The sequence below is a fragment of the Cinclus cinclus genome, chromosome 13 (genome assembly GCF_963662255.1).
Source record: "Cinclus cinclus chromosome 13, bCinCin1.1, whole genome shotgun sequence".
Taxonomy (NCBI): Eukaryota; Metazoa; Chordata; class Aves; order Passeriformes; family Cinclidae; genus Cinclus; species Cinclus cinclus.
In genome coordinates, this window is record NC_085058.1 from 13,503,956 (window position 1) to 13,517,890 (window position 13,935).

The following is a 13,935-nucleotide window of genomic DNA, read 5'->3' on the forward strand; positions in this document are numbered from 1 at the left end:
TGGAAGTATCACAGGATAATGACACAGAGAAACAGCTACACTGGGAAATCTCCTGATGCAGCAAAACCCTGTTACAGCCTGCACTGTCAGACAGAAACGAAAGGTATCTGTTAAAAACTGGGAAGTGCTTTACAGTGAAAAAGAATGGTTACAATTCCTTAAAACCACAGAGCTGAGCACCCAGAAAGGCACATACTTAACGTTAGTGTTGGTGCAGATGATGTATTCGATCTCATCAGAGTAAGGATTCTGAAATGTGAAGCTGCTGGTTCTGATCAGCATCCACTCCCGGTTTTTGGTGCGAAAACGATACATCACAGACAGGACTTGACCTTTCAGTTTTACCACCTGCAAAGCCATTTGGAAAGGTTAATAACAGGAGATTGCTATCTGCTGTGCAAATGAATAGTCAACAGCAGCAACTGGTGCACTTCAAACTTGAATTCCAGACAGCTACGGGCACAGCAGAGGAATTTGTCATTTGGAAAGATTACACAAAATCCTATCCGTGCTTACAACCATCTCCTTTGGAATGAAATCCTCATGCTTTGTCACATAAAATGCCAATTTCCAGCCTGCTTATAAAAAGAATACAGACTCAGGACAATCATCAGGTTGTGCTGTTATCCTAACAAAGAAACTTCAGGAATGTTTTAATGTGAAACACTTATCAAGAGATTGACAGAAACCAAACTGAGGATCTTTTAAATGTTTATATGTAAATCATAAACCAATCATTGCAGCTAAACAATAGCCTACAGGAAAAGCCATTTTGAGGTTGATTGCTTTGCTGCTTGGATACCCAGCTATACAATTAATGGATGGTATAAATCAGCATCCAAATTTAGGACAATGCTTAAACACAATGAAGTTTATTTTTTGTTATTTTAGAAACCAGCGGGGGTTGGTTCTCCCCCACTCCAAACATATTAAAACATTCTCTAGGATGGCAAATTGTTAACAGGCAACACTTGCTTCTGGCTTTCAGAAGAAAAGAGAGTGAGACAGTGTCTGAATGGAGAGAACACCAATAAGCCACTGTCCATTTTAATAGTATAAATTCCTTGCTTCCACAGGCTATTTGTTTGTAACGAAGAATTCAGATGCCTGGGTTTAATAGCTGAAGTTTTGTTCAAGTTAACAGTTGAGCACCAATTTATTGGAGGATTAAGAAGCAGCCAACTAAAGCAATCTTCTAACAGTGCAACTGCATTTCACGTGTTATCCAACAATCTGGGGTTAAACCAGAAGAAAACCTCCAGTTTTAAGTCATTCAGCTGGCACTTACCTGGCCTATCTCTGCTTACATTTTACAGCTTTTCCACCAGGCTATCTCAGGCTTGCCTCAAGGAAGGAAAGGGAAGGTCTACTGCAAATAAATGCCACATCTTGTGGATTCTTAATCGTTAACATCTGGAATTTACTTTATATTAGCTATCTGCAGCCTGTATTCTCTAAAAGTAGAAGTCCCACTATTTACCCTCTGTCTTTATGGACAAGCAATTAGATTAAGAAAAATGTTCCAATCCTGTTTTTTTCAGAGGTCTGCAATTCAAATTAATCAACTGGATATAGAACTAAATGGAAAGAATGCAAACAGAAGACACAACAAGCTTTAGCAAAGCCCAGGAAAGTTCAAAATCTTACTGAAGTAAATGACTTTAGACTGGTTTTGTTGGGGGATTTTTAATGCTTTTACAGGGTTTTTCTGAGCTCACTGGGCAACATTCTTTTATCAGGAATTTTCTACTACCACGCCCAGGGTAGAAACGACAGAGCTGGTGTAGAGTGTGCAATCTGAATAGCATCCTACTGCATAGCTATCCAATAGCTGCATACTGGAGCCTTTGATATTAACCTGTATTTGTTGGTCTTAGCCTTGAGACTATCTTATTCTGGCCTGATTTTTACCACCCTGACGAATGAATTTATCTTCCCAAGAAAATAAAGCTCTGAGATATATACTGGCAATTGACCAAAAATTACAAAACCCACCCTCCCTCCCTCCTCTGTTATGCACCAGCCTGGTTCTGATACTGTCAGCAAATGAGAAGTGTCAAGTTTTCAGGTTTTAGAAAAAAAAAAAAAAGAGTTTATTTGAAATCACAGTTACCTTTTTAATTAAGAGATTTCTAAGTCTGAACTAACAATAATAAAACAAACGGCGAACTATTACCCTGAAACCCCAATTAAGCAAACAGTAATTCTGTAATAATATATATTGCAGAGAGATTGTTGGTGGGAAAATCCTGAACTGTCTTAAGACAGAGCACACAAACAAATCAGCACAAAACATTTCAAGGCTAATGATTAAACTTTACTTTCTTATATTCTTCGGAAATAAAAACCACCTGGTGCAAAGCTTAACTGTTTACTTCAGTCCTTCATTGCATGATGGGAATAACAGCCCCCATCACATTGCTACTGTACTGAACAAAAATACACCAAAGAAGGCAGTGCCTGCTACAGAAACAAGACAGTATTTTCATAGATTGGACATAGATTGAGTGAGCAGGAACTTTCACTTCTAATTGCATCTTTTCCTGCTGTCTTTCTGTATGACCTTAAGCAAATTCTGTAGGTCCTTGATCCAGCAAATCACTTATGCACATGCCTAGCAGTGAGTGGTGACAGTGGAGCTCTCAGCAGCCGAGTTCAGGGACACACTGGCAGCCTCCCACAGCCTGATCTCCCTCCCAGGAACACGAGGAGGACCAAGCCATTAACTGCAATGTTCCTTAGTCAGCCCTGCTGAGACCCTGGCAACACTGGATGTGTGACGGGTCATTATCCAGCAGCTCTGTGTCACTGTCTCTTGGACAGATGAGTGGAATCAATCATTTGGGCACCACTGAAAATCAGCATCTGCATCCTCACTGCTCCTGCGCTGCTGATGGCATCAGGCACCAGTTCAGGGAGCTGAACCAGCCCAAAGCTGGAAGTTCCCTGCAGAAAGAATTAGTGCCTCAGCCTTCCCAGCAAGCCCATCCGTGCCAGCACCAAGGCAGCAGGGAGGAGGGGAGGAGGGCAGGCAGGAGAGAAGAGGGGAAGCAGGAACTGACTCCTGGTACAGAGCCCTGTCAGGAGGATTCAGCTGCAGCATCACATCCCCAGCCACAGTGGGGCAGAGGAGATGCTCTGGGTGTGCTGACCTGTTTAAAGCATTCAACTCCCACAGCCTCTGAATCAACATCTTGAATTTAAAAAGGCTGCTGTGTGCACTCAGACTGTGCAAGGGAACATGGAGTTGACCATGGGGCTGGTAATCCCTGTTAAAGGGGGGGATGGTGAGAAACAGCTCAGGAGGACCAATATCTTACACTATCTCCAATGCTTCTGCAGAGACCATAAGCTCAGTTTCACAATCTGTTCTAGGGACACAGTATTCAGTTGGTTTTCCCCTAGAGGCTCTGTCTGTGCATGCCATGCCTGAACCAACAGTTGGCTATAAGAATTATTTAGAAGACACTTCATATCCACATTTCACAGCTGAAAATACATCTCAGCATCCAACACAAGATGGATGAACACAACGTGGTTAAGCTATTGCCTGTTGCTAGAAAATTTGGAACCACCTAGATCAGCAGAGCCTCAGCAATTGGTTAAACACTCTGTGCTGGGTGTTCTGGTGCAGCAGGAAAGGCACAGAAAAGCCCAGCAATAGGAGGCAGCTCAGGGAAAGACCTACTAATACATGTCCCAGACCAAGGTGAAACAGCAAGTTCTGCAATGGAATAAATGTCACCGATTCAGCTGATGTAAATGTGGCCCACAGTAAAAATGAATTCAAACCAGTAACTCTTCCTGCATGTTGTGTTTCTTTTGTTACTTCCCTGTACATTTCAATTTCTAGTAGAGAAAATGGCCAAATTATGTGCTGATGTAAAGTGGTGTAACTCCATTAAAGTACATGAAAAAGCATTTCATCTATGCTAGCAGAGAACTCAGTTACAAACAATCCAGTGTAACAGAGGGATGTAACCACTTCCAAATCAACAGCCCATCTTGGAAGGTAAATCATTTTGGTTACTACTTAACCTAGTGGGATCAATACAGGCATCTCCAAAACAGTTCACCCTGTGCAGCAAAAAACCAAATGTATAACTAGAAGATTTATTTCTGAAAACACTGTCAACTTGTGCTGCAGTTTAAGCTGCCATTTATTATGCAGTTTAACCAACTGATAACTGACTAACAAATTGTTTTGTATTTTGCCACTCCTCCTGCATAACAGAAAAAAACCATACCTTGAACTATAAAATAAAAACTATTTCTGTGGTCAAAATAATAACAAAATAATAAAATGTGGAACAGAAGGAGCAGGACACAGCACCTGTTGGAAACTCTCTCGCAAATGGCTTTGATCTTCAGGATGGCAGAATTCTAAAATATCTTTCCCCAGAAGATCCTAGAATAAAACATAAAGCTATGTAAAAAATCCAAGCCACAACACAAAGCCGCATGCAGACCTGCAAGTAATTCTTGCAAACACAAGATCTATAATACTTAATCACAGATGAACCACACAAGCAAGGTTTGTAGGCATCATGCCCTATGTTTTTACAAAAAAGTTTAAGTGATTTTCTAATACCTGTGAAATGGTGTCTTGAAAAGAATGACATCTGCTACTACAGTTCATTTTATGGAACTAACTTTGGCAAAAACACTTACTATAATGCAATTCGAAATTAAAAAAAAATAAAGGAAACAAACAAGGAACTACTTTTGTCTCTAAATTGCAACTGTTGGGAGTTATCTGAGGGAGAGCTGTGGTTCATTTACTATTCTACTCAGTTCTGTACTAGCCTCCTGTTCAGAGTAGCAGATGTAAGCCTAAAGGAAAATAGCTGCTGTAAATTATGTTTGCTTACTGTTCAAGAGATTGGCAGAATCAAAGGTCTACAGGACTAAAACTCTCTCCAAGCACTGTTAACTTTCTATCACAGAAATGTCTTCATTGGAAAGCTGTGCAATGTTCAGAGCACTCTGCAGTTAGAATTTTAATCAGATCTAAAGGTCTAAGAAGATACCCCACACAGAGAGGCGTGGACAGCAAAGGAAAACAAACAGCATTTAGTGCACCATGTATGAATTATCAGCTACAAATACTTCATGTTTGCAAATGGGATTTTCTGCATTAGCTCCACCCATTCTCCACATTCCCGGTGGCCACAGACCTGGGGCTGGTAGCCAATGACGCTGATGCACCTTGGGTCCACAAAGGTGATGACTCCATCAGAGTTGTGCCTGGACAGGAACTCCGTGGGGACTGACATGCCGTTCATGTCCATGCACACGGGAGAGCTGGTCACCTGGGGCCAAGCAAGACCACACCACAGTCACCTAGGGCCAAATCTGACCCCACAGCTAAAGAACAGATCTGCTGGCAGACTGCTAACAACTGAAGGAAATCAAATAAAACAACAGCACAGGTAAGTGACAGAACAGCCTTTAGTCCACTTTGCAGGGCAAATATCTCACCCTACAGCATCTATTGAGGCTTAACAGCACAGCAGAGAAACAAACACACCAGAAGTTCCCAAGAAAGGGGGATATAGTGAGGATATAAGTCCATCTGGATTCATCTCACTTTGCAGCATGTCAGGCGTCGTGGTTCCTATCCCTGTCCACCAAGAATGAGTGACATGCAAAAGACAATGCAGTCTATTTATTCTTTTCAGGATAGGAAACCAACCCGTTATCTGTAGACCTAACCAACAGGACTGCTCAGACTAAACACTCACGTTTCAGGTGACATGAATCTCACCTGAAACACCTACAGAACCTGAACCAAGTCCTCCAGAGGCTGAGGTAGGGGATATTAGACCAGCAAGCAGCTGCTCATAATGAGAAACAGTTCTCTAAATATTTCTCAAATCTCACCAGAGAGATTTTTCAGCTCTGCCTGAAATCTGTGCTATCAGGCCATTTCATATCCACACTTTCTCACTGGAGGTACACAGGGGAGCGCTGATTTTCTTACAACTTCCAGAGCCACCTCTGCTAACAATGCAAAATGAGCAAAAACCTTAATTTTTTTGCTAACTTGGAGCTGATTAGCCAGTTAATCGTATGCAAGATTTCAACTTGCTGTTACAGAACAAGAGTTTTTAATTTGTGCACCCTGACTCCTTTCTGATTTAACCCACCACAGAGCTTCCTCCTGCCCTCCCTCACATACCACAATGCCTCCTCTAATGTAACAGACATTACTTGGAAACCATCTTTCTTTGGAAGTTGTAACACATGCACCCCCATAACTTCCTTCTTTCCATTAGTGGAATATGTTACTCTTGATTATGAAAGCATGATTAGCCTAAAAGCCATCCTGCAGTACTTGTGTAGTTCTGCCACGGCCATGGAGAGCCACTCTGCAAACGTGCTAACACTTGCAGGCTGTTCACCTCGGGTAAGATGGGTTTGGCCCCTGTGAAAGGGTCATTCCACCTTTCAGGAGTGATCCTCTCCTAGCAGATGGCAGCGAGTGCAGGGGATCATGCAAGAGGCTCAAACATGTTTACCCATGGCAGAATTCCCAGACCAGGAAGATGAAAACTGTCCTCCCTGCTGTGGTGAAGGAGATTTACCACCACTGTTTTAGCTCAGAGCTCTGAACTCTGCTCAGCAATGCACAAAGGAGGAAACGCACTACAGAAATTGCAACCATCTAAACAAAAAGGAAGGAAAATTTTATTCTCCCAGTTCCTTCTGCTCACATCTCATCCGAATGCATAACACAATACATGCTGAGAATAAAGCTATGATTTCTCAAGTGCCTCTTGACTGCTTTATCTTTACCATTTTCAGAATAACTCCTGCAATCACAGTTTTTCAAGTAGTTGATTAGTCAGAGAGTCAATGACTGGAAAAATGGCAGGGAGCTATCACTGGCTTTGGGGGTCACTTTAAGGCACCACCTGCACTGCCACGTTTCTCACTTCCTCCAGCACCCCGACCCTACACACCCTAAAGAATGGCAGGTCTGTGCACACTCATCTTCAGGAGCATCTCTGCTGCTGTTACTGGATTAAGTACACATATACACCAAAATCACAGTTTCATTTTGCTCTGCTGACAAGTTCTAGACAGATCATTGACTGCACAGACATCAAGGCACTTCATAAACTGGAGGCATATTAAAAGTTACAGTCTAGTAGCAAAACAGCATGCAAATCTTTTACAACCACACCAGAACAATGATCATGCTTTCAGAAATAGTTTGTAAAGGGAAAGATTGGCATTACCTGAAGCCTTCCTATTGCCACGAGGCAGTATTTACTACCTTGTCCCACATCAGCATCTTCTTCTGGTATAGTCATTCCTGGAGTGAATGATAACAAATACTGTTACAATCAGGAAATGGGGATAAACAGAGATGCTGCTGTTCTGACTCTATACTCTTCTAGGTGCTCTAAATCTTACAAAATAACCTAATTTTCTTCTCTAAGTTTCAGTCATTATTTCTGGATTCACATCAGATGATCCTTCTCAGTTGTGCTCAATCCTACGTACCTCACATGTATACATAGTACCCTTAGCAGCAATTTTGGCTGCTGAAAAGCAGATACAAAAATTCCATTATACACCAAGTTGGACAGTAACATTTCCATGAGTGCTGCTCTACCAGCATGTTATGGAACCATGGGGTCACTTAATAAGGTCAGTGAAGGTACACTGCGTTGTTTTCCTTGGGAATAACATTTTATTAGGAGCCTTAAAAACAAGGCACAGCCTAAATTAATCACTAACTCCGCACACATATCTACCAGCTGGTTTTACTTTCTTCTATAATGGACTAAACCTGCGTCGTTACGTTGAAAGACTGAAAAAAATGTGGATGTTTTGCTAACACTGCTTGTTCCAGTTGTGTAACAGGAGTAACTACTATAAACACAGGAATAGTTTCAAAACATACATGTGTACTATTTTCCATCTCAGTGTTTCACAAATAGGAACATTCAGATTAGCACTGTTTACTTGCTTGTTGGCTAAACCTTGAGTTAAGACTATTTCCCAACTCCAGAACTGAGATACTGAGCTCATATAAAACACTTGAAAAAATGTCTTCCAGGACTGACACCACTGACCTATTTTAAGTGATCTATAAACTCTTTCACAAGGATTTTAAGGAATTCAGTCATAACAGGCAGTGAATCATTTAAGAGGCACTTAAAAGCATTATTGAAATTAATTGCAGAGCAGCTACCATTTCTGAAACAACAGCCACTTTATTTTTAAAATTTATAATCCCCAATGTAAGGCAATCATTGGACAGTCCAGAGGATGACAGCACACCACTTTCTTAACTGACACCTCTGAAAAATTACTAAAAATGTTGCTGAATGAACTGGAGTAATCTCTAAGGATGTTGTTTTGTGTCAAAATAGTTGAATCTTATCTGACAATCAGTTTCCAAACAGGTATTTTTTGGTCCTCAATGAACTATATAATAAAATAAATTACACCAAGTATGAAAGACCGCCCCCATGTTTTTGTATATATTGAAACTTGTTCTGCAATAATTTCATAATCTGGGGTGCACAACATTATTTGCAGCCCCTACTGCTAGAATTTTATCAAAGGGTCTCAAGAGCTTTACAAAGGAGGAGCATTATTGTATCATCTAACAAGTATGTTTTAAGGAAATAACTCTTAAGCATTCTAGTTGGATAACCTTAACCAAAAGATCCCTTTCAAATGAAGTTTTCCATTTGAGAAGGACACATTTAAAGTATATTCCCTTGACTTCAAAAGCTTTTCCAATCATTTCCTTAGTGGCACAGAGTATTGCAAAGGACAGCAAGGATACAGCTGGGCAGCTTCCACTTTGCATAATCTTCTTTTCTCTGCAGCTTTCAACAATGCTTTCCTTTTTAGGAACTTGGTCCATGCTTGCTACTGCTCAAATAAAATCAAAGTAACATAAACAACCTCCAAAATTAAACCCAGCTAAGAAACATTATTTCTGATGTCACTCTGTTGATAAATGGAGGCAAATTAATCAATACATGACCCAGTGAATTGTTAACCCCTTCCCAAAGTGCCTAGAGAAAAAATATTACAAAAAGATTGTCTGCTTCTCTGCAATGTAGGTGCTATTACTGGCAGCATTCCATAAAGAGAAATTATTTTCTTTGTTCTTCAGCTGATATTTCCACAGATTCAACTCTGGGTGTCTTTATATGGGAGGGTGCATTTGTGGATGAGATTTACTTTTGCTTTAGCACATTTCCTACTGAACACACTCCAGTATGGACAGGTAAATAAAGACATGCACTGCACTTTCTACCAGTTTGTCCAGCTCTTAACATAGTGTAATATTGCTCCTTAACATCACCAAGTACCATCACTATCTCTAAAAAAAGTTGTAAGAGCTTGGAGGAAAGCAGCCATGAAACTGATCTTTAGGGGGCATCAACAAAATAAACATACTTCAGTTATTCACATTCTTTATGTGTAATCCTGGGAGAGGGTTTATTTCTCAACACCAAATATACACCCCTCTCAAATAATAAATACAGTGCTGTGCTTGCCTGAGTTCATATCAACAACTGGCACAGCTAAGCTGCAACTGAGCATCACAAATAGAATGCTGTGCTGTCAGAGGTTATATTTAATTTCCACGTGTCCTTTATACCAGCAAACAGTTTCCCACAGGGCAACAGCATGTGTTGGTGTGGACATAAAAGGAACTTTTTAGTTTTCCCAATGAGCTTCCAGTTGGCTCTAACAACAGAAAAGTTCCATTTTCTGCTTTCTTTGTCTACCCTTCTGCCACACATTTTCTGCAAGACATGGAACAGTGTTAGTTGATTTATGGTTTTATTTCACTACACTAAAAAAAGAAATTATTTATAATTCTTTAGAAAGATGGAATTTAAGTGTCCAGTGGTCACTAGCAATCCCCTGATAATGCCTGTCTCCATTAGAACCATTTCTGATAGTTACTTGCCAGGGAAGGAACTACACCATGTGACTTTATCTCTCATACAAAACAATGGAAAAAGGCTTTCACAAAAAAGGCTGTGGATACTAAGGATAAAAATCTTGTGAAAAATCCCAATAAAAACTAAATTAACCAGTTTTTAAAAAAATAAATAAAGCCTTAAAAATGACAGCACTGCAAGGAATATTCAAGCAACTATTTTGTTTTGTATTGGAAGAGGGACTACTTTGCACAAACGTCCAGATTTTGGCCAAAACTTTAAAATAACCTAACAGCTTTGGCATGCTGTGGTTAAGATGTTACCGTAAGTCTGACTTGGAAGACTAAAATGTTTCTTTTTTAACTAAAGAGAAAAAAAAGATTTCAACATTATCTGAATTTAACATTATTCTGTGACTTTTTATTTGAAGTTTTTGAAACGTGTCTATCTCTTTTCTTCACTATGTGCTTTTCTGCCCATCCCGGCATTGTTTTACAGAAAACTACCAACATCCTGACAGAACTTATCTTCTCTCTTCACCAAATCTTACAGCATGAAAAAAAAGCAGAACTAACCTATTAGGAAAATATCATATGGACCACAGAAGACTCATTTCCTTCCAGGAATGAGGTATTCAGAGGGGAAAAAAAACAGAAGAAAAGAAAATCTTGCTTAAGTTGAAAATGGGAAAAAGCCCCAGGAGAAGGTCAGCACTTCTCAGTTTTATGACTGGCCATGAACTTGCAGCACTCTCTAGGCTGAGGATCACAAGTTCCATCTGTGCTGCTTTGCTGGGAACAGAAGGACAAAGGCTGGGATTGCTGCTCAGCCAGCTTCAAACAAGGGGTCCTTTTACCTCATTCAAAATAACCCAACACCACGCTCTCATTATTTAACCAAACATACACCATGACTTGCTGGAACATCCATCTGAAGTACCTGACTCCTTTTACCTTTGACTTCCACACCAAGTTTGCACCCTGACTACTTGAGGCCAGCATTTAACCTGTGGGGATAGAATTGTGTAGCTGTCATATGCCTGGTTTTGCACTTGATCTTAATTTTACCAGTCTTTTTAGGCTCAGTGGAAGAAAATGAACAGACCATTAACACATAGCCTGAACAGAGGGCGAGGCATGATGCTTGCTCTGTGTTCCCTCCCCTTTCTCAGTGAAGAAGGGGCTGAAGACAGAATGCAAATACATGAGCCTTGCAGCTCCACGTAAGTGAGAAAAAACACAAAGGTAGGCTGGATGGGCCAACACGTTTTCATGCTGAACACAGACCTGAGCCATAACACAACATACCCAGTCCTTAAAATAAGCCACCAGCTGTCTGTAGCTTATTCATTTTCACCTGCTTGAGGTACTCAGACCACTTCAGACTTGCACAGACTCCTCCCTGCAGCAGCACTGTCAAACAGTCTATCACACCAATAATCATTACAAAGCAGTTCTTCTCTTGATGTTTCTGTATCAACACTGATTGTTTTATTCAGTGTGGGAATAAAAAAACCCGAACACTGGCCACAGAAAACGCAATTCGACCCAGAAAGAGAAAATACCAAGTGCTGAACAAATGAGACAAAGTACATATTAAGGGCATTTGATAATACTGGTTAGTACCCTTTGTGTTGTATATTTGCTATATAATGCACATGCCACACTGCATGCTTTGAAAGAAAAGGATCTGGAGTTTATACCAGTGTCCACTTGGCAACTGAAAAATAAATGAAAATTATCTTTTTGATCACTGAATTTTTAAACAGCTGTGATTTAGCACAAGCCCATTTATTCCCAAGAATCCAGAGACCATGCAGGGCTTGCAGATTTGAACAAAGTAATTCTATTACAGGGTAGAGAAGCCTTGGCAAATTCCATTACTGCTGTAGTTATCTCATTTGCTTTGCAGATTATGGTTGGATTACTGCTGGAAATCAGAACAAATGCAGTGATGTTGTCATTTATTTACTCAAACATACAGTGGAACAATTCAGCCCATGGATGTTCCCATCCAGCTTTGAAAGCCAATGGATACAGGACAATCACCAACACAAAGTGGGAAGACTGGGAGGGCAAAGAAACACTCATGGAAAAGGCCCTGGTTCAGTTCTGTGTGCCCTGAAAAAGGCACTCAGACATGACTAATAGGAGTAACAATTTCAATGGTAACATAAAAGACCAATGAAATTCCACATAAGGCTGTCAAAATCAAAAACATCCCTTAGGACTGTGCTATAGTTTGGAGACATTAACATTGTGGAGGAGCACTGGGATATCATAAGGAAGCACCATGTGATTTTGAGGAGTGGAGTAATAGAAATGGGATGAAATCCAACATTACTAAATGCATAAGCATGCACTTGGGGAACAGTAACAGTCATAAGCTAAAGCAAGAGAAATAGGATGGAATTTGATATTACTAATTGAAACATCACACAATTCAAAGCAAGATTTGCAGTTGACAAGTGAGAAAAAGGCAACCTGGAAGACAAATAAAGTTGTATCAGATGTCTTAGGGTGCCTGCAGGATGCACCACACAAAAGAGCAGGATGCTGCACCCTACACAGCCAGGTAAGACAGGAAATACTGTTTGTGCTATCCATCACTACAAACTCATCTGAAATAAGAATGCATAGTGCCAGTGACCTGCATTTTGAGAAGTGAAGTGAAAAAATGAACAATTGCAGACAAAAGTCACAAGGGTTAAGAGAATGCATCCTGAGAATGGAAAGGAGAAGTGCGCTGGATTGTCTTTGCAAGGTCCAGGCTGACAGGATATAAACTCCTTCTGGAAACACAGAACACTGGAGAGACACAGAGACACAAGACAGGAAAATTCCCATTTGCCCTTCAGTGAAATACAAACATCCCATAAAGTAATGAGGACTTAAAATTAATGAGGTTGTTATATATGGGAAAGCAGCAAGGTTTTGGAAGAGTTGAGATGGGGAAAAGACCTCACTAATGCCAACTGGGATTTACAATGTGGCTGATACCTGACCACTGGGTACTCAAAGACACAGAAGTTCCTTTTAACCCCAGGCTGCTGTCCTGAAGAACTGGTGCCTGAAGGGCCCACACTGCCAACATCAGGACCCAGTGCCGACAAAAGTTCGTGCATCTGTAGCTCTGCATCAGCAACATACACCCCTGAAGAGTCAGATCTCTTTAAACATCCCATAACATGCAGCAATTTTCTCATTCAAGCTAAACAAAATCTTATATGACCTACACCTTCTTGAGGAGACATCCCATATATCAAGGTCAAATTAAATTACGTTTAGAATTACCAACAGAAAAGTTAATCTTCTTGTGGAAGAAAAAAAAATTGAAAAAACCATCTATTTTCAGAGCACTTTACAGACACTGTGCTCTCACACTTTTGAGACAGAAGCAAAGCCGAATCATCTTGACTCCTATTAAATCCTATTAGCAACAAGAGGGGCAGTTTTCCTCTGCTTCCGAAACTGCATTTCAGCAGAAAACCAACAAGAAGTTCACATCTGCATGCTGATGTCTGCACACATTTGGTACAAACCACCTCTCAGGACTCATAATGCCTGGATCAACGTGATTTATGGCCGTGGTGTACAACCACAAAAGGGCAGGACAGCTCCTGGTTTGATTCATGCCAGCAGGCGCTGTCACATTGCAAACAACCTCTTCAACTCCTGCAAATGCCAAGGTCAAATAACCCCACTCATAATGAGGTCTGGATGAGCTCCACTGTCTCCTCTCAGAATTTTTCAAAGGTAAATATTCCCATATGCAATACTGAGTTCCAGCAGGTAAATGTTTTTCTCCGTGGATCAAAGTAGTATGCCAAGACCTGATTCCCAGAACAACAGCCTCAAAACAGAATTTATCACAAATACTGAACATTCTCAAGTAACACTATTACTGAGAACATCCCTGTGTCTAAAGTGAAATTACACATTCTCATATATAGGTACTTGCAATTCAGTACTTAAGTATAAAAGCATTATTTGGCGTTTCCTAGAGGTAC

General features: G+C 40.5%; 1 protein-coding gene across 1 annotated transcript in view; it reads right to left on the minus strand.

Annotated features, from left to right (window-relative positions):
* ARNT2 (aryl hydrocarbon receptor nuclear translocator 2) overlaps nt 1-13,935 on the minus strand; it is a 68,190-nt gene that overhangs the window by 20,618 nt on the left and 33,637 nt on the right. The window contains exons 8-11 of the mRNA XM_062501196.1: nt 7,245-7,321; nt 5,178-5,312; nt 4,334-4,408; nt 197-348 (exon numbers count right to left, since the gene is read on the minus strand). Coding sequence (XP_062357180.1) covers nt 197-348; nt 4,334-4,408; nt 5,178-5,312; nt 7,245-7,321 — 439 coding nt within the window. The remainder of the gene's footprint in view (nt 1-196; nt 349-4,333; nt 4,409-5,177; nt 5,313-7,244; nt 7,322-13,935) is intronic.